General features: G+C 35.5%; 3 protein-coding genes across 7 annotated transcripts; 1 reads left to right on the forward strand and 2 right to left on the reverse strand.

The window, feature by feature from the left end:
- The first annotated feature begins 4958 nt into the window (after nt 1-4958).
- Nucleotides 4959-7145, forward strand: LOC125186301 (xylan glycosyltransferase MUCI21-like). The gene is made up of 3 exons (XM_048082651.2): nt 4959-5337; nt 5415-5465; nt 5737-7145. Exons 1-3 carry the CDS (start codon nt 5121-5123, stop codon nt 6990-6992), a joined length of 1524 nt encoding a protein of 507 aa, XP_047938608.1. The 5' UTR covers nt 4959-5120; the 3' UTR covers nt 6993-7145.
- A 1006-nt stretch (nt 7146-8151) lies between these two features.
- On the reverse strand, nt 8152-14272 carry LOC125186872 (P-loop nucleoside triphosphate hydrolases superfamily protein with CH (Calponin Homology) domain-containing protein). Of its 5 annotated transcripts, none has more exons than XM_089058739.1 (20): nt 14175-14272; nt 13910-13989; nt 13344-13501; nt 13079-13225; nt 12734-12989; nt 12417-12508; nt 12268-12336; nt 12011-12109; nt 11785-11859; nt 11580-11661; nt 11358-11453; nt 11089-11256; nt 10904-11010; nt 10636-10816; nt 10318-10480; nt 9999-10249; nt 9706-9872; nt 8757-9565; nt 8475-8653; nt 8152-8390 (listed from the first exon to the last, which is right to left on the reverse strand). In XM_089058739.1, exons 2-20 carry the CDS (start codon nt 13977-13979, stop codon nt 8314-8316), a joined length of 3246 nt encoding a protein of 1081 aa, XP_088914865.1. In that variant the 5' UTR covers nt 13980-13989; nt 14175-14272; the 3' UTR covers nt 8152-8313. The 5 variants fall into 5 exon arrangements, with proteins under 5 accessions (XP_088914865.1, XP_088914868.1, XP_088914864.1 ...); XM_089058742.1 differs by having other exon boundaries at nt 12420-12508; nt 14140-14271; XM_089058738.1 differs by having other exon boundaries at nt 14140-14271.
- A 2279-nt stretch (nt 14273-16551) lies between these two features.
- On the reverse strand, nt 16552-21486 carry LOC125191301 (thioredoxin reductase NTRC-like). The gene is made up of 10 exons (XM_048088818.2): nt 21131-21486; nt 20464-20671; nt 20262-20367; nt 19276-19541; nt 18229-18508; nt 17849-17956; nt 17606-17692; nt 17419-17523; nt 17080-17210; nt 16552-16800 (listed from the first exon to the last, which is right to left on the reverse strand). The coding sequence occupies exons 1-10, from the start codon at nt 21315-21317 to the stop codon at nt 16740-16742; spliced, it is 1539 nt and encodes a 512-aa protein (XP_047944775.2). The 5' UTR covers nt 21318-21486; the 3' UTR covers nt 16552-16739.
- Between the last annotated feature and the right edge of the window lie 200 nt (nt 21487-21686).

The following is a 21686-nucleotide window of genomic DNA, read 5'->3' on the forward strand; positions in this document are numbered from 1 at the left end:
ATGTTTTATCTTTAAAGGCATGTCGTGGTGGATTTATCTATTAATTTAACTAACTTTTCAAATAATTTGGCAATGGAATATGTTTTACGTAAATTTTGATCTATGTGTGCACCGTAAATTTTTTATTTTATTTTTTGAATAAATAAATAAAATATCATCAAAACTTATCATTTACTTCACATCATACTTTCGGGTATATTCGAGGAGAAATATCAAACAACTAGTTAGCAAGGATATTAAACATAACAAAATAACTTGGGCAAGCCCATGAAAAATATACTACATAGGATCAACATAACTTTGTGAATAATTAAATTTCAAGAGTCAACTTTGGGTATTCTTTTTTTTCTTTGATAAAAAGAAAGGCTTAAACCATTCAGAAATATGAGCAAAAGAGTACCAAAGCTTGAAAAAAAACAAAAGCTCCCCAAAAGCAAAGAAACACCATAAAAAAATAACAAACCAAGCACAACCTACCACTACCTCATAAATGCAAGCCCAAGAAAAGCACTCGACAACCAAAAGACCACTAACAAAGGACCAACCATCCACAACAAAGTTGAATAGCCACACTCAACGGGTATACTTCATTTATGTCCTAACCATCTTCTAGCTTTATCTTTGCATACTTGCCCGAGCTAGTAAGGAAAATTTGGACACCACCCTTTAATCCATGATCCAAGCCTCCAAAGAAGTACGGAGTACTAGTTTTTTCTCTACATTCCAATTTTATTTCATCTTTTCGAATATATATTTCTTTCAATCTCTTAAAAAAACTGACTTTTTGATGGAGTATATATTACTACTAGCAATCCCTCCGTTCCGCCGAAAATTACTCACTTTTCTTTTTTATTTGTTCCAACTAAGATGATTCATTAATACTAAAATAGAAATATCTTTATCTCTATTTTATTCCATTTCTTTTACTACTTTACTCTATCCATCTAATACATAAAATAAAACTTTATCAAATTTCATACTGTCCAAGGAAGAGTCATCTTCCTTACTGAGAGAGTACTTGATAATTACTAGTAACAATTTTTCATGCACGCTATTATTCGTACACTGCAATTATATTAAATTAAATTACAAATCACGATACAATTGATTTAAAATAACTCCATTATGTGTTCGGTTTTCTTGTTTTAAAACAAAATAAAAAAGCATATTTTCAATATTTCATGCACATATCCCAAATCCCTGATTAGTGAGTAAGTTCCAAATAGATACGAACATTACCTTTACTGTAATATTTTACTCATTTTCTTTATTCTCAGCGTCACAGTGCAAAAGTTGGTAGCTTTTTATTTTTATGTATTTTCTTTTATTTTGGGTAAAAGTTGGCAACTTTTAGAATTTGGGAAAGAAATGAGATTTGCACGCAAAACGAGACGCCGCAAACTTTGGCTTTTAACCCTCTTAATTATCGCTTCTCCCATCTCCTTTTGAATTTCCATTATAGCTTAATTTATTATCACTTGTATTTTTATGGGCTTGTTCAGTTGATAAGATTTTATTTTAAAATTAAATATATATTTTGTATAGTTAATGAGATTAAATTTTATAATTTAATTTTAAATATATAATTATGTTATATTAATTAGTTATATAGTGATTGTTTTTCATTAAAATAATCTCATAACCTATTATTGTAATTGGCATCTCGATTCTTGGTAATGCATATATGAAATTTTGTTCAAAATCAAAATATTGTACTGATAAAAACTGGAGTATTCATTTCGTCCCATAAAGTTTATCACATTTTTATATTTTCTTATGTCCCACAAAATTTATCATATTTCACATTTTATTATTTTTAGTAATAACTCATTCTCACTTATATTTTATTATCAAAATAATATATAAGTAGGACCTATATTTCACTAATTTTTTTAATCCACTTTCAATTATATTTCTTAAAATCCGTGCCCAATCAAAGTGCGATGAAATTTATGGACGGAAAAACTAACAGAAGAGACATTTCCTCGATCTTATTCAAATAGATGCCCTAATATCAAACATAAGAATAACAATTACTGATACAAACCACATCTCTCTACAACAAATATATATGACCAATATTTTTTATATGAAATTTATTACTTAGTACTCCCTATAACATATGAAATAAAAATTAATCCTGTGTTGGCCTTGGATAGAGTGGTTAATCTTGATACTTATGAAATTAAGGGTTTTGGATTTGAATCCACGTAACCTTTAAACTTTTATTCATTTATTAATAAAAAGAAATCGAATCTATTGATTTATATGTTATCTCGTGTAATCCATACTCAATAGGGATAGAAGTTTCATTAATTTAGATTGAGGAAGCAATAAATATTTAACCTGCCCTGTGACTTCAGAGCATCCGCAATGGTCGGCTAGCGACCGGCTAGCCGATTCGTCGCGCTAGTCGATCGGCTAGCCGAACCATTGCAATCGGCGAGGACGAAATCGGCGAGCGGATCGGCGTGGGCTGGCCGATCGCTCGTCGCTGGCCGAAGCGCTGGCCGATCGGCTAGCCGCCATTGTGGCGGCCCGATCGGCCAGCGCTATTTTTTAATTTTTTTAAATTCTTTTTTTTAATTTTTATTTTATTTTATTTTTTTATTTTTGAAAAATTATATAAACGCGATTTTCTCTATCTCTAAATTTCTGTACAAGAGTAACATCTAGCGATGGACAACAACAACTAGCCCAATACAAAATTAAGACCTAAAACAAAAACATGTCATACCGTCGGGCCGGGGGCCTCTCCGCGCCCCCGGACCCCCATGGCAAGGGGGCGTCGCCCCCCTTGACCCCCTGACTCGCTGACCGGTCAGCGAGACCCCCGTTCGGCTAGCGGCAAACTATAACGGATTCAAGGCATACTAACATTTTTTTAATGTATTTTTTTAATAAATTAGTGAGGAGTAGAGTGGGGCGGTGGCTCGTGTGTGGAAGCCCGGATTTTTTTTTACTATGCAATTTTTTTATTTTTAGTTAATGTACTTTTTTTAAAAATAAAATTAATGAATTTTCCCGTATATGTCTCGTAAATTTAATTCGGTAATTTAATCGTGATTTTAATTCCGTAAATGTAGTATATTTTGAATTATTTTTATTACGGCTGGCCTATGGCTAGCCTATGGCTGGCCTAAATCTGATGTGGCAGGTGGATTTTTTAGTGTTGCTGATGTGGCAGGGGAGAGAATGGCTAGCCTATTGCTGGCCTATAGCTGGCCTAAGCACCATTGCGGATGCTCTCATATCTTCAAATAGTCGTCTTGGAGTGCTAAACCCACATTTTTACAATAATACTCTTTCCTGTTTTGCTTTATCCTTGCATTTTGTAATTTCCAAAAAGTTTACTATTTGTATAATCCAGTGTTTGTATCGAGATTCCCAGTATCTAATTTTATATGCCATGTGAAAAAACAATTAAATTTTAGAATTGAAGATAGGAATAAAGGCTTATGGAATTAAAGTGCATACAAGTTTTGTACTCCTTAAAATTTAATAGTGATGTTATAAGATTTTAGGTGAACTATTATTATTGATCTATCACTTTGATTTCATTCAATTAATCACTCCTACTTATTGCATAAAAATAGTCGCATTGGTAACTAACAAAAGAGTGAAAAATGTAACGAGTTTTTATCGTACATCTAAAATCTCATAAAATCATAATACGCTACTTGAAAATTATATAATCATCAATCCATTATTCCCTAACTTCATTTTTCAGTTGACTAATGTGATCCTTTTTAACAAAGTGGAGTAACATTATTTCAGGAGTTTTAAATTTTTAATAGTTTTGGCTAAATAACCTTCAAAATGAAGATTTCATATAAATTCTTTTATTCCTCTTTATCCCACAAACTCTACGGTGAGCTTTCTTAGTTACGTTATTACTAATAAAATTATTATAGTTTTTATAATTATATTCTAGTGTTACCTCTTCATTAGGGTAAGTATTTTTCAAAGTGACACGAATTTTAAGGTGTTGAAAAATTACATTGCGCATAATTATGTAAATATAAATATTGAACACCAACTTTAAGGCCTTTTAGAGGCCTTTTCTCTATTTTTTATTTAGCTATTTTGATTTTCAATGATGACCATGCCTTGTTTACACAATCAAAAGAGAAACAACTACGAAGGGCGAGAAGGAAGAATAATGTTCATACAATAATTACTAGTACTTTTAAAATTATAATAAGACTGTATAATCTGGCAACGATATATATATGTATATAATTTTAAAAACCAAAATTTGAAATACAAATAACATGGGGGGAGGGGACAACCTTTTACTAATTGGATCCAGTCACACCGTTTTTCTATACTTATTTTTTTGCTTTAATTTAATAGCTTCAAGAATCATGCAATACAATTAGCTGTCACTGTTTACTCTGTTTTCAGTCTCCGGTAACGCGTTGATCAACTGAAAATTCAAAGTTACTTAAGAAATAGTACTGGAAATAAATTAAATTAGGCTAATTTAATTAAATGTTTTTTTTCTAAATAATACTTTTTATTAGAGGATAATTTGGTCAATTCGCAAATACTACCTCCGTCCCCCAAATTTTGACACACTTTGACCTGACACGAGTTTTAAGAAATGTAATGGAAAGGGGGTTGAAAAAGTTGGAGGGACGTGGATCATACTTTAAAAGTATTAGTTTTATAATAAAATATGAGTAGGAATGAGTTAATAGAATATGAGGTTCAATGCCAAAAATGGTAAAAAGTGAAGTGTGCCAAAATTTGGGGTGGAAAAAAATAGTAAGTATGTCAAAATTTGGAGACGGGGCAGTAATACGAGAGAATAATACGCAAAAATAAAAGAGAGAAAATTTTAAAAAAAGTGAGCGAATTATATGAAAGCAGAAAACAAAAATTCCGAGCGCGTAAAATAATGGGTCACATTGTGAAAATTAGTATTAATTCTGTTTAGAAATGAGAAAGCAAGCTTTGCTTACACAACTCAAATTCGTCTCCTATCTGTCTCTCTCAGAATATACAGCAACAAAGGAACACACCACACCTCCCTTCTTCTTCCCTAAAACCACATTTCATATATTCCTCTTCTCTCTCTCTCTCTCTCTCTCTTTCTTTGTATTGTAAGAGCAAAAATGGTAAAATACCAGAAAAATTTTCTGCACAGCCAGTGGAGAAAAGGCAAAGAATACGTGTTGATTGTAGATGAAGATTCCGGCCTTGGATTAATGTGTTCCTCTCACAAGAGATTCAAGCCCAAGTTTCTATATTTCGCATTTTTCGCCCTCGTTTCTTGCATCTTGCTCTTGTTTCCTATGCTCTTTTCCCTCACCTCCACCTTCTCTCTCTTCTGTAAGCCTTCTTTCCCCTTGTTTTTTTCCCTTCCTTGATTTCTTGTGTTATTTATTTGTTTTTGTTTTGTTTTGCAGATGAATCTGATAGAGGTGTCAAGGGTTTCCTCTGCTCCTCTCTTCCCAACGGTTAGTTTTAGCTATTCCTCTCAATTTCTTCTATTGTGTTTCTTTTTCTTTGTGTTGGAGGGGAAAGTTGATGAGAGGAGCTTTAAGAAATACAGATACCTTTCTCCTTGTTTATTGGGGTTCTTTTTTAATTGGATTTGAACACCTTATTTGGGCTACTACTATTGCAGTGGGGTAGGATGATCACCTCAATGGAAGTATTTTGCTATTCTATGCCTAATTAGTTTTTTTCACATTTGTTAATGTAAAGATGAAATCTTTTTTGTGACAGATACTCTTTGTTGTGATAGAAGTAGCACAAGGTCAGATACATGTGTGATGAAAGGGGATTTGAGAACTCACCCTGCCTCCTCATCCATCACCCTCTACCGTTCCGGTGGCCCTAACGCCACCGGAACGGCCCCATCCGACAAGGAGGAGGAGGTAATCCAGCATGAAAAGATTAGGCCCTACACAAGAAAATGGGAAGCCCATGTCATGGACACCATTGATGAGCTAGACCTCCTTGTCAGGAGTGGCTCGGGCCCCCACCACGCCTGTGACGTCCGCCATGACGTCCCGGCTGTGTTCTTCTCGACCGGAGGCTTCACGGGAAACCTCTACCACGAGTTCAATGATGGGATCATCCCCCTCTACATAACCTCCCAACAATTCAACAAGAAGGTTGTGTTTGTGATTCTTGAGTATCACAACTGGTGGATCACAAAGTATGGCGACATACTGTCACAGCTCTCCGATTTCCCACCTATTGATTTCAGCAACGACACGAGGGTCCACTGCTTCCCCGAGGCCATCATGGGATTGAGAATCCACGATGAGCTCAGCGTTGATCCTGCCTTGATGGAAGGAAAGAACAGGACCATATCCGACTTTCACGATCTCTTGGACCTTTCCTACCTGCCTCGTATCAGCAGCCTTGTTCAGAACGAGGAGCGTGAGGCGGCTGAGGCGGGAATAGTGACACGGGAACACAGTTTAACCAGGCCTAAACTGGTCATAGTAGCCAGGAACGGGTCAAGGGCGATAACCAATCAAGATGCATTGGTGAAACTTGCAGAGGAGATTGGATTCTTTGTGGAAGTTCTCAGGCCTGAGAGGAGCACCGAGCTTGCTAAAATCTACCGCGTTCTCAACTCAAGCGACGTCATGGTTGGGGTCCACGGTGCTGCCATGACTCACTTCCTTTTCATGAAGCCCGGTTCGGTGTTCATTCAAGTCATACCACTAGGTACAGACTGGGCTGCAGCTACTTACTATGGGGAGCCCGCGATGAAGCTCGGGTTGAACTACATTGGCTACAAGATTCTAGCTAAAGAGAGCTCATTGTATCAAGATTACAGCAAGGATGATCCTATACTGATGGATCCAGACAGTGTGAACAAAAAGGGATGGGAATTCACCAAGAAGATCTATCTTGATTCCCAAGATGTGAGGTTGGATCTTCGGAGGTTTCAGAAGCGATTGCTTCGCGCATACTACTTCACCAGAGCTCGAAAAAACCGGCCTTTGCGCCGTCTGTCTGTGTAAACACATTCTTTTGTTTAGTGTAGCCTCACTTTTGTAAAGATTAGTGTAATGCCATTTGTACATCAAACTACTTACTGCATTGTTTGTTTATTGACTCGTGTATGAACAACTATACGAAACTTCGAAAGCAATACATGAGGATTCCAACTGAAATCTGTTGAAATGATTGTAACTGACTGTGAGTTTCTCAGAGTATTTTTAGCTGAGGATAAAAAGTTTCTGACTTGGCCAAATTTAGGGGTGTCAAATCTTGCAGTTTGGATCATTATCATCTTATTGAGTCAACCTTATAACGACCCAACCCAATAAAGTCAAAGTCAAACCCGACTTGTTAAGAGTTGGGTCTTTATTGGATCGGCGTGATGATGACTAAATCAGTAAGGTTTTACCCAAACCCGATCTGTTGAGGAAATTCTCAACTTGAACACGATATAATACGAGTTGATACGACATAATAACATCAGGATATGACACAAACTTGATTAAATGATTAAAATATGATATTACACGATTAAACCTAATTTTTAACGTAATTTACACGATAAAAACTCGATATATATGATTTAAACATGCTTTACACCAACCTAGAGAAGAAAATTTAATTATAATTATTCAAACAATAATAATAATACTTAAACTATAATATTATTTTTAGCAGGTTATTCGAACTCAACAATCTAATCTAACCCAAAATTATCGGATTCCTATCAGACAAACCCGATAAGAACACAATGTCAATAATGCTTGACACGACGAACTCAATAAAAATTGACCAAACTCATTAATTTCATGCACTCTTATATCAAATTTACGTGTCGTATTGAAAATTGTGAACCCTAAATAAATCCACAAATTTCTTGTTGAAATTACCAAAGTTGAAAATGATGCAAGATTGAGTGATGCTAAAATCACCAATCCATTATTTAATTTTAGATCTACTTTAGTTTCGACAATGACTTAATCGCGCAACATCCATTATGCCGCGTATTACGTAAAAAAATACTAGTATCATTTCATATACAATTTGTAATTTAAGATTTTTGAAGTTTGCTTATTTCTACAGCAGCCAATTTTTTACTTTAAAGTCGGTTAAATTTCTTATTTGGGTATATACATAGTATATTTCTTTTACTACTAGTATATTAAATATTTTACAATATTAGTGTCAATCTCATAGACAATGACATTTGTGTCAATCAAGAATCCATTTTTTCCCTTGATTTCCCGTTCAAAAATTCTACAAACCTTGAACTTCTGTACAAGAAATCAAATTGTCAGCTTCTCCCAGTTTGCTTCGAGCCAAAGCAAATTTCCTTGCAATTTATAGCCAGCGTTTTGTTAACTTTGCCGAAACTCCAACTGGAGGGGGTGTCTTGGCATTTACACTCTCATTTCCATCTGCAGAAGAAGAGAAAGAGAGGTGTTCAAGGAATGTAACATAAGTGATATCATAAATTGAAATCTTGTCCTAACTAAACTCACAAGGCTCGGTTGGAATGCCCCCAATCGAAGATCGTCTAGATCTTTCTGGTGGCTGTATGCTTGTCAATGACTGCCTCCTCAAGGCCCTTGGATTAGATGATGTTGGAGACTTAGGATCATGCATCGTGCCAGTCCCTTTGAATGGTGTCATCGATTTTGTTGGTTGCTGCTGATGATTCCTGCATTTTCACATCAATTGGTGAATTTGCAGATAAGTTAAACTCATTTCAAACAAGAATAGAAGCTTTTCATGCATGAATAAGCAAGAATAGGACTGCCTACCTCTTCTCTGAGCCATTGATGAATTTCCCAATAGTTCGAAGAGACTTTCTTATCTGGGATCCTTTTCCATGAGTTGTGGAAGGCGTCTGGCCACAGTCAGTTGCCAGCGGTCTCTGGATCTCGTTCCTTGATTTTATCTGTGGTTCTGGTGTTTTTGGTGTATGTGACGGAATCACCCTCATGTTTGCTGTATCAAGCTTGATCATCGGGCTTTTCACAGAATAACTTATTGGGCTACGAGGCGCCCTTTGATCAAGCTGGCTATGATTTTGCTGACTTCTCACTTCTGGCTTTGAGATCTTGGTTATCGGTTTTGGTGATTTTATGAGGTTGGAATCCTTCTGTATATTCCTCGGACCTTCTAGACTCAATCTTCGTGAACGAGTGTTCGTAGGAGGAGTCTTGGCCCCCTTTTCCTCATGATTCTTGGATGCACCTGCTGCTATAGTGGTGCCATTTTCAATGCTTAACCTTCTGCTCCTTGGGGGAGGCGTTTTCGCCGCCCTTCTGTCATCATAGTTCATAGATACCCCTGCTGTTTTAGGGGTGACATTTTCAATGCTCAACCTTCTGCTTTTTGGAGGAGGCGTTCGCTCCGTCTGTTTAGGCTTTGCGGAAGGAGTTTTAGCCGCCCTTCTGTCATCATAATTCATAGGTTTCTCCAGTGCTGTGTTGGAGCCATTCTCGATGCTTAATCTTCTGACACGTGGGGGCGTTCGTTCTGTTGTTGGCCTTGCTGATTCTGTTACTTTCTTCATTGGAGGGGTCCTAATTTCCTTAATATCCAATGCTCTTTTTAAGCTTTCTATCTGCAAAAACAATGGAGCTTCCATCAAGCCGCATAATCATATAATCTCATCACGAGCATATATTTGACGGATTATTTGCAGATCTTTCTATCTGCAAATAATACAATTGTATAACGGGATATAATCTACTCTATACATACCTGAGCTTTGAGTTCTAATACCTCACTGCTGCTCTCTTTATTCGCACGAGCTGCACCGAGCTCTACTGTTGAGACCCTCTGTGCGAATTTCAATGTACTCATTGTCTCTCCGAAAGAATCACCCTCTGGATTCACGTGAGCAAGCATCAAGGTTTTGGAATTTCCTCCTGATCAGGAAAACTCCAATCAGTAACATTGCATCACACTTCACTCAAATTCAGACTGTGATTTTCTTTCCTAATGCATAAGATTTCATAAAAGAGCATTTCATATAGACATAGATATAGCATTACCTAAAGAATTCTGAAGAAGTAAAGTGAGCTTGCTGTTTCTGTAGGGAATATGTGAATTTTTCTGAGCCAAGGCTGTGATAACATCAACCAAACAAGAAAGAGACTTGTTTATGTGCTGTGCTTCACGGAGCCCATCACCAGTTACTTCTGACTTATCCACCCGTTCGCTGCCAGCCAGATCTACCAGATGGAGGCAGCTCCGAAGCATGCTTCCAGAAGTATCGGCACCAGAGACATGAACGGACAATACACTACAGAAACAAAGTTAGTGTGTGCTATGATGAAAATGATGAATTGCCATAGGAAGTGAACTCCTGACCTGTGTGAACGACTACTTTTACTGTTGATTGCTGTGGAACCAATAGATCGTCTCATATCACCAAGCTTCATCAAGTTTATGACATCCATTGTTGACTTCACTGGACGCAATGTAGCATCAGGAAGGGCCAAGCCGTTTTCACTCATACAACTCCGGATCTCTAATGTGCTGATAGTTAAGAAACCAATGTGCAAAAGAATAATGCATACATAAAGAAACAGAAAAAAACAATATTTGTACATTCTTTAGTTATGCCATTTAAAAAACTCTAATGAGGTTTTAACCAGTGGAAAATAAAGTGGCTAAATGAGAAAGGATATTTCTTAACGCCTGAATCTTCAGCAAGAAGATCATGGACTTGTTCATTGTAAATCTCAACCATCTGGACTTGAATTTCGTACTTGGTGAGGTCACTTCTTTGATCAGAAAGCTTAAAGAGATCATTCAGAGCCAAATAACTGATTCCCCACTCCTTCGTTGATCCACCTGGAGGGCCATACTGTCAATAGCAAGTGTCGAGCATTGCATATTAGTATACGTATATGTACACTAAATTTAACAGGAAAAGAGGTATATGCATTCTCACCATAGTATGTGTTTTGCCTGATCCAGTTTGACCATATGCGAACATACACACATTGTAACCATCCATTACAGATCTAACCAGAGATTGTGTGTCTCTGAAAACCTCATCTGAAAGACCAGATATAATTACAAACATAAGAATGGTATACAATTCCAAGCATTGTACTCGTGAAAGAATTTTCATACCTTGAGAGGATGATGGACCAAAGACATGATTAAATTGGAAAATTTTCTTTCCATCTTTTAGGGGTTTGGGGTCTTTTACCACTAGAGACCCGTCTTCTCCAATGAAATCAATAACATTTTGGACTTCAGGACTTACAGGTCTAATTCTACAATATACTCGAATATTTCCTGAAATGGGTGGAAACATACATGTAGAATAACTAAAAGATCAAACTTCTAAGATGGCAAGAGTATAGTTGTTTATCTCAGTTGATATAATCTCCACTAACCTTTCAGATCCTGGACCATATTATATAGTTTTCGATTCTCTACTACAGCCTTTTGATAACCAAGAGCAGCAGAAGACATCTCAAGCACTTGATCTCCTGAACCATGTGAACAAACAGCGAATGACTTCTGAGAGATTCATGATGCTCTAAGCAAGTAAGCATTTCCATAAGAAACATGTAGCACAATGAAGCACGTAAAAGGGTTCTCTGAGAGAAATATACCAAGTTGTTTCAAATCACTTTGAATCTGAGCTTGCAGGCATTTAGCCTCTTGCTTGGCACTCGACAACAGCGATTTAATGTTCTGCAATAGAAAATGGAATTCGATCACATTAAACCTTCTTAACTAATTGAGAGGAAAATTAATTACAAGATATTAAGATATCACATGCTGACAACATTGCTTAATACTAAATCATAAACTAACCAAAAGTTCGCCCTCTTGCTTCTTAACTTGATTCCAGTGGTTGCAAGTACCCTTCTTTAAGCAAGCTCTGCAACACTATTGATGAAATAATTCATCCATGTCAAATATAAAATAAAAGTCCCTGCTTAATGGATACAAACTCCAAATGTATGTACAGTTGACATATCTAAGAGTTTTGAAGAAAAGTCAATTCAGATTACTCTGTTTATGCTTCTTAGAATGATACCTTACGATTTTGCAAATTTGACAAATCAGCAAGCGGAACTGACTTGACATGCAACGGTGAGCAACTCCTTTCTCTTAAATGGTCCATACTGAATTTCACCTGGTTATTGATACACAAACTTTAAAATGTAGATATCTAGGACAAAATCAAGTCACCAAACTTCTAAAAAAAAAATTCTAGGCAATCTTGACAAATTTGAAATTTGAAAAATAATGCCTCTGAGATTTTCTCTAAAGTAGGGAACTTTTGTAGCTTACCTCAGGATATTTTTTTTTGAATTCTTCCTCAAAACTTGATATAATCTCGTTGAGGAAAGTCACCGGATTCTATTGAAATAAGAAGGTAGATTTAAATTTTAAATTTCTCAATAGTTCCAGAAAAAGGAGTGATGTCAGAAATTACGTACCACCTTCCCACTACGATATGAAGCAATGAGGTTATTATCTATGTTCTCCTTTGAGCAAACCATATGTTCAGCAAGAACCTTGACAATAGCATCTGTGGAAGTTACAAAATACTTAGTATAAAGTTATAAACTAGGACATACTCCAACAAACATGAACTGATGTAGGCAAAAATGCCTCTTCTTATAATGCTGCGATAGGTTTTCCAACGTAGATAATTAACAGTAACTATTTGCCGTACATATTATCCATCGCACATAGATGAGAATCATTTTTTGGCAGAAATAATATGTGAAAATTTGGAAACAAGTTAAGCTACCTTCGACCTTCCTAATATTGCTCTCTGATGGCAGTGGTTTGTTGCTGCATCCTGTCATGTCTAATCGCCTGGAACTGTTGGAAGAAACTACACTTGGAGTTCTAGGACAAATTCTACCAGCTGAATTTAAAATTAGCGGTGATCTGGGTGGTTTATAAACTCCGAAGCCTCCTGTCATTTGCTTCCATTCATGGTAATCTTTTAGTGCCAAAATACAGTCAACAACCTTAGTAGACGACCCTTCAACCAAATTTTCCTAAACACGCAAAAAACGATTCATATACATCAGGTTACGAATTACAATGCAAACGATAGTTGATACGGTAAAGGGAAATCAGTTCCTACCCTTTCAAAAACAGAAGCATCAAATATGGGAAGCTTCAGTTCTTCAACAGCAACTAAAAAATTCCGAATATTCTCAAAGTACTGATATGCTGGCAAAGGCTGGGAATCCCATGGTAACGACTGTAAAGGTGTAGTTTTCTCTATCACCTAATAATATATTGTAAAACAAAAACAATTATAGATCAAAATGATCCAAGGACCTACAAATGTGAACAATAGATGATTACATAGATATGCATGAACTCCAACAAACGAAGTAGTATACCTTAGAAACTGAACCAGGTTGAACTTTGTTGATTATATTGCAAAGGACTAGCCCATTCCTCAAACAAGAGATGAACTGTTTCTCGGATGGCTGGCTCGGTATTCCCAGTGATCCCACCAGGTAATCAAGCCAATGTACTGCTTGATATCTCCTCAAAGCTATTATTTCCAATAAAAAAATCACGAAAAACATGGAAACAGGAGAAACTTGATTAGCCTATAAATTTCCACTGAAGCTCAAACAGTTGATTCAGAGTCACAATTCACTTCTCATACATTTTCCATAAACAGAGCACACATTTGAAATTGAAACACGTTACAACCATCTTCTATAAAAGCAAAAACAAAAAAAAAGCAACAAAAGACAATTTCAAATATTCCAGAAACACTGAAAAATGAAAGATCATATCCTGGATTAATTATCTGTAAATAAAAAACAATAAATGGCTGCGATTTATTTCGAAAAAAATTCGTCATGCATGCAGATTTTCATCAATTAATCAAAAATACTAATTACACAAAACTAAATTCCAAGAAACAATCCATGTGACGACGAACAAACAATACCTGCTTCTTCAGCCCTTCTCGAAGCCAAATCCAACACACACACTGCCCCTCTACTCTGCGAATCCTCCATCAAAGCTGAACTACATTGCCATTAACGCAATTACAACGAAATTAATTAAAAACTCCAATAATTTCAACGCAATTGATCTCAATCTCACACACTAACACAATTACAGAAATAGGTTAAACACATTGATTAAAAAAAATTGAATTCATATCCAAGAACATACTCCAAAGATTTATTTCCACAAGTGAGGCTGCTTACATAGAGAGAAACCAAATCCAATCCCGTTTAGAGAGAGTAATATCAAGAACAGAATGGGGACTGTAAATTGCAATCTCAGCTGAAGAGAAGAGAAAATGTTAGTGTGTGATTAATTATATACTCCTACATTTCATTTCTTTCTTTACTTAGTTAAAAAATAAGTTTAGGCTCGGGATTCACGAACCTGTAGGCTCGGGAATCGTAACGTTACTCGAGTAAAAATTTGAATTCGATCGTGGTGTCAACTGATCCGAACCGTTGATTTTTCTTTTGATTTCAAAAGATGCTTTATGGGCTCGTTTCATTTGGGCCTTTGTATTTTTTCCATATCAATTATTTTGACTAGAATGAAAAATAAAAATTTTGAGCGTTTATTAAATTAGAGTGAAGATTTATTAAGAATAGTTTCCAATTACGTAAACTAATCAAAGATTGTAATTGCAATTAATATCCAATTAGTTTATATCTTTTCTTTTTTGGTAATTTTCCATATTAGACAGTTGGGATTGACAATACTTGCTTGTATCAATATCGATGATTTATTTGGTAGAAAGTCAAGTCATTTTATTCTAGTTATGTGTAAATAATTTATAGGTTGAGCTTCTCGATTACACTAGGAAGCTTCTCAAGTCATTACATGTTCTCTATGATTGTTCTTATTATTTTGATATGGTAGATTATATCTTGTGATTGTAATTTACTTTTATACTTGATATTGTTAATAAGTTCAACGAATATTTTTTTGAACACTTATTGAAATACTAATATTATGAGCAGACAGTAAAAAAAAAACAATTAAAAAAAAAAAAGAAAAGAACACACTCTAATCGTATTGTTAGCGGGTGAGTGAATCAGTTCACAAATTGCGAACTGCACTTATGTCCTTAATTGTTAGCATGCAGTATCCCTTATTGTTGCTAATAATTGCAATGTTTTAAGTTTTAAACACCACCATATTTATGTATCTCTCCAATTAATACTAATCAAGTATAGAGTTGAAATAAATGAACTTTGAATTATAGAACCCTTTTATTATTTATAAAGATACATCAAAAAAATTTAGATTATTTCCATTTATATAATCTTTTAATTATAGAACCCTAAAACTTTAGGCAAATTCAAATTGAATTGTCCTTTTTTATTCCAAAGATATAAAATGGTCTCTAACAAATCTATCTAACGCATTGATTATTATCAATTAGTTTGGTAACATCATTAAAAATAGGTATTGTGTACATGTAGGTACTAATTTCATTTAAATATTTTTACGTAAATATATTGAGACACAAGGAAATCGAATTAATTATTATCAATTAGTTTGGTAACATCATTAAAAAGTAGATGTTATATATGTACATGTAGTTATTTTTATAATTCGAGAATTATTTGAAAATAAAATAACTGCATAGTACTACTCCCTCCGTCTCACAAAGATTGTCTCATTTTTCCATTTCCATCCGTCCCACAAAGTTGGATTGTCCCATTTCACTTTTTATCATTTTTGTTAGTGGACCTCATATTTCACTAACTCATTCCCACTCAAAACTAATATATAAAAGTAGGACTCACATTCCACTAACTTTTTCAATTTACTTTTCATTACATTTCTTAAAACATGTATCCGGTCAAAATGAGACAATCTTTGTGAGGCGGGGGAGTATCATTTTAAGTTATACAGTACTATATTACTATTAAATATAATATCTAATTTTCTTTCATGTTTTTTGCATGAAGATGTAGAATATAAAAAAATCGACATAATGATCATTTAATTAATTGGGTGATATCACTAAGAAAGTTTAGTACATTTGTCATTTATATAATTTACACTCATAAATAACTAGACTCAAATGATTATTATCAATTTAACTGTTATACATTTATTTTCGCTTTACCAATTTTTGCTTGAAGTGCAGAGTATACAAGGAACTTGACGTAATAATCAATAGTTAGTTGGGTGATAGCATTTTCAAAATTTAAGTATACATATACATGTAATCATTTTTATTTATAGTCTTAAAAAATATATAAGAGTTTTAAAATTGTTAAAGTGTTAAAATAACTGCACTTCTAACCCATATAGAAAGAACAAAAGTCCTAGTTTGAGGAAGTGGACAAAAAGGAGAAATTGGATGGTGAATATTGGAATTAACAAATATAGTAGGACTTTTTTTATAAAAAATGATTGTTACTTGTGAAATAATGCTGAAATAATTTGGAGTTGAGATTTATTTTTAGGAAGCTTATATCTAGTAAAATTCAAGCTCAAAGGCATTCAAAAATGAAAGCTCAGTCGAATTAAAATGGTAGTAATATAATGTGAGCAATAACCGATAATTCAAAAATTTCAACGAATTTTCTGTACGATACAAGTAACTCAATCCAAAAAATGACAAGATTGAAGCTCCAAAAAAATAAATAGCGGTTTTGTACATTTAAATAAGACTATTTCGAAATATACAATCTCAAAGGCAAAAGAAATGATATATCTTTTTCTGTTTGGTACAATTCCTACACATAAAAATTGAGTCACACATAAGTAATGAATAAAACTTGAGCATCACCTTATTTATTTGCTTCAATGAATTCTCTATACTCTTTCTTCATCTTCACACCCGATACAGTCCTATACATTCAAATCAAAAATCAAGATCAACAAAAATATAGTACTACCGTACATTTTTCTCAACAACAACGTTTTAGGTTAACAACGTATTATATTGAGATAAGCAACTCATTATCCCTGCGGCACGAGGAAAAACATCACAAAGCTATCTAGATAAGATGAAAAATTAGGTTGGTGCTATATCTGAGACGAATGCAACAGGTTGTAGTACATAAAGGAATCGAAATGTTGATGGTTAGGACAAAAAATACCATCTTCAACGCTCCAAATTTAACCAACCTGATCATTTCCTTGTTCTTGAAAAATTGTACACAAGGTGTGCCCATGATTCCTGCAGCCTCAGCTATCTCTGGATCTTCCTCAATGTCAATCTCGACCAAATGGACGTGCTGGTTGAATTCATCTATGACCTGCCACATCGAGAGGTTACAGATAGCATTGTAATTTTGGTATGCAGCGGGAAATGGGTAGATGAAATACAAATACTTAAATCATCATGATATAAAAACTTCGTAAATTATGCATTTGGAATTAATTTTCTACTTAACAATATGCATAGTGAGTGTCTTAACCCAAAACCTGTGCACCGTTAATTATAGACTAGACACGGACATGTACCTTGCTAAGAATTGGTTTCAGTGTTCTACAAGGGCCACATGTCGGTGATGTATAAAGCACGCAAACGAGTCTTGGGCTTTCATGGTACAGCTTCCGCAGAGCGTACTGGAGAGAGGACATGGCATGTAATAATAGTATTGGTTGAACGAGCAAATGAATGAATGAACTTAACTTGAGAGATTCATACCTGACCCCTGTGCTTTGTTACTGTCATATCAAAACCTTCCTGAACATCTCTGTCAGTGAATTCTTTCTTAACCTCTTCAGTAACAGGCTGTACTCAACAGCAAATATAAGATTAACTTACATCAGCACGAAACACAATAGCCAGACTAAAAAATTAAATCAAAATGGCAAAATTTTTAATTGTTAGTTTTCACTCAATCGCATTTAATGAAAGTGAAACTTAGATGTTATAAGAGTAGCTTGCCTGGTGAAATTCAATCAGTAGGTTTTCACTTGTTAGATATCTTTCAACAGAGAGAGCAGCAATGCATCCCGATCCAGCTGCAGTTACTGCTTGCCTCCACTCATGATCCTATTTATTGGTAGCATATAAAATTGTAGTCCATGAGATTTTCACAAGGCCGATACTTTGGAAACAAGAAACATAAAATACTAAGATGAATAGAAGGGACATAAATTTTAAATTGCATGCCGTAAAGCATAACATGTTAGCCATGAGAAAATAGTGATGAATGCAACTGTTTTATTTAAGATTTTGTTACTGAAAGGCAAAAGCAATCAATAGTCAACTGCAATAAAGATATCAAGGTAATGCGACAGAAGAGGACCTATGGAATACTATACCTGTACATCACCAGCGGCAAATAAACCCTCTACTGAAGTTTTAGCAGAACCTTCCTGGACCAAAACATAGCCAGTGGAGTCGAGATCAACCTGGCCTTCTAATAAATGGCTATTCGGTGAATGACCTATCCCATAAAACAAGCCTTTCACTTCCAAAACAGACTCCTCATTACTGTCACTCTTTCTGACCAATATGCCTGACATCTGCCCTTTGTTGTTGCTCACAACATCCACTGCTTCTGTATTGAAGTGGGCGGTGATATTTGGATTGTAAAGTACTCTGAAACATTCGCCATAATCAACCTGTTAAACAAACATTCAGGGAGTTGAAACTTAAAAAACGTTGCTGATTAGTAATTGAATTGGCCCGAAAAAACAGTCAATAATATACATGTATGGAAGCCAAAAGTAGAATCATAGCATTTCTTTTTTTTTCTCCATAAGTAAGTCCTGTACTAATACATGTATGGACAGTAAAATGCTATTTTCAGTTCTAAAATGCTACACTCAATTCTACAGTGAGGTCAGGATAGTGTATTTTCGAAGGAGGTGCTTGGCATGATGGAATGGAATGACGATAGGAATGCCTGGTATGCACAGGAAATAGAAAAGGAATAGAATCGTAATTCCTTGATTGATTCCATCCACAGAAATAAGACCCTATGAATGGAATAAAACTATGTATTACTAAAGTACCCTTTCTTCTCTCTAATTCTGACTCAACACAGACAGAGAGGGAGGGTGTGTTCACAAAGGTATCTAGGAGAGATGCCCTAAATTTTCTAAAGCTGATATTGTAAATATATATAGGTAATTTTATCAAATGTAAATTTAGAAGGATCATGAATGGATAATAGGAAGGGTTAGGGAAGGAATGACTATTTGTAGGAATCGTGATTCAGAATAAAAATATATTCCAAGCAAAGGAATGGAATAAAGGTAGGGATGGCCATTCCATTCCCTCCTCAAAACATTTGTTAAAGCAAACAGCAAAAATTCCACCACACAACTTTAAAAGATAAGTTGCAGAAGTACATATGTGTTTACCTATCTTGCATTGCCTTCGATGCCCTAAGATGGTCCTTACGAATAAGTAAGTGAACATGACGAGCATATTTAGTCAAGTACAAAGCTTCCTCAGTAGCAGTATCACCTCCCCCAACCACAGCAAGGACCTGGCCTTTAAACAATGGGGATGCTCCATCACAAATAGCACATGCACTGATTCCTCTACACCAAAATTCTTCTTCTCGAGGCAATCCCAGTCTCCTTGCTGTAGCTCCAGTAGCGTAGATAATACTGTGGCAATTTACCTGGAAAACCAAGAAGGAATTATAAAATAAGTTCAATGTTCTTTGAAAAATTGAGCTGGAGATACACAAGAAAGCCATCAATCAATCAAAGAATGTAGTAAATGCAGAACTGAATTTGGTATATAAAATACAGAGTAGACCGATTTGGAAAGATATGAATCTATAAATCCAAAAAGATTGTTTCTAGATACATCAGCCAAAACAAGGCTTACTGCACACGCAACTAAAACTGTGGAGTTAGATGAAATAAAAATACCAAATAATCTGCATCACTATCTTAAGAATGCATTTTTCACTATGATATGACCTATCTTTCACTGCAGAGAATGAAACCAGGCACTTCATGCAATTAATGGAAGTAAACAGATGAGTAATAAATCAAGATATAACATCACAAAATTCATGAGAAAATTTCATGCCATATAAAACAAACATTGAGTTTAGAATTCAATAGTGAAGATTCAGATTTTAAAGAAGATGAATGATCAACAAAAAAAAAATACTAAGGACCTTCTTCGTATGATGCAATGGCATGTGATTCCTACTTCCATTCTATTCATTTGCTTGGTACGATGGAATGAAATGAAAATGCAAAGCAAATGCATAGAAATTGTCGTTCCATTCCATTCCACTCTCATTTCATGCCATTCCATCATAGCAAGAAAGCCTAATTTAGATATCAAATATGTAAGAAATGAAAACTGCCAAAACAAGCACCACCTTGCGTTCACTACTTTTCACAGTAAATGGTCTGTTTTTCAAATCAATGAATTCCACGTCTTCTTGATATAATTCTGCTCCCCAACGCTCAGCTTGTTTTCGCATCCTGGTCAAATAAACACAATTCTTTCAGTCAAAAACACGAACATTAAGAATCTCAACATAACACATCAAGCCAGAAGCAGTTCTTGAATCCCAGTACCTATCCATCAAGTCCGGACCCGTTATTCCATCTGGGAAGCCAGGGAAGTTCTCCACTTCAGTCGTGGTCATCAGCTGTCCTCCTGGAACACCACCTACTTGGAATCCCTCAAACACTACCGGCTTCAGGTTGGCTCTAGCTGCATATATTGCTGCTGTGTATCCTGCTGGACCCGATCCTATTATTACCACATTCTCGATTCCCGTAGCTGCAATAGAGAGAGATTTGCTTCATTTAAGAGAGATGCAGAAAAAATAAGTGATAGACATATCCATGCACAATAACTTCCTCTCTGTCTCTCTCTCAACATTAACAAATCCAAGAACAAGAACCTCTCTCTCTCGACGAATCCAACGGTTCCAACCACGCGAACTTCAAACGTAACGAGTAGCATACAAAAGGCACAATTCTACTCAAACAGACCTCAATTCTAAAACCTAATTGGAAAGATTTCTATACAACCTATAGTAACTCATGATAACACACACATTTTCTATCAATTCCTCTCAACAATTCCTGCATAAATATCTGCTCTCTCTCTATACATATATAATCAAGGTCATCACAATCATAAATAATAGCACATAAACGCAAATGAAGCATGCAAAATAATCACTACTTAACTCAGTCAAAAACAGTCCAAATCACAGAAATTCCAATCCCGTACCTGAAGATGTCGGCTGCTCATCCACCGAACTCGCCGCCGAAATGGCGAGGCGCGGAGAGCTGCAAATCCGGAGGTGACTCGGCCGGCCCGAGAATCCGGCGGGTCGGCGGCGGGTCAAGCCGCCGCTCTGAAGGAAGATAAAATTGCTGCGAGAAGGAAGGAGGGCGTTGGAGAGAGTGGTCGCCATAGCTGAGAGAGAAGGAGGGACCGGAATCTGAATTGAGGTCCGGCACCGGAAACGACGCCGTTTGTTATCTTTGGGTGAATGAATGCCATTGGTTTCGGACACTACGATATCTCTTTAAAGCCATCAAAATTCTTTTGGAATAACACCAATTTGATTTCTAATTTTCATTTTTGCTACTGCATTTTACTCTACTTTTCCAAAATTCTGGAATTATACAATTTTAAATATTTATAAAGAGAAGATTATTTCGAATGTCATTGTACATTGTATAAAGAACAAAAAATGCAGTGAAATTCATTGAGGGTTCACACGAGTACACGACAATAATGAAAAACTATAAACGACAATGAAATTGTTATATGGTAGAAA

The sequence above is a fragment of the Salvia hispanica genome, chromosome 5, assembly GCF_029641045.1.
Source record: "Salvia hispanica isolate PSC_SH4W2 chromosome 5, Shi_PSC_v1, whole genome shotgun sequence".
Taxonomy (NCBI): domain Eukaryota; kingdom Viridiplantae; phylum Streptophyta; class Magnoliopsida; order Lamiales; family Lamiaceae; genus Salvia; species Salvia hispanica.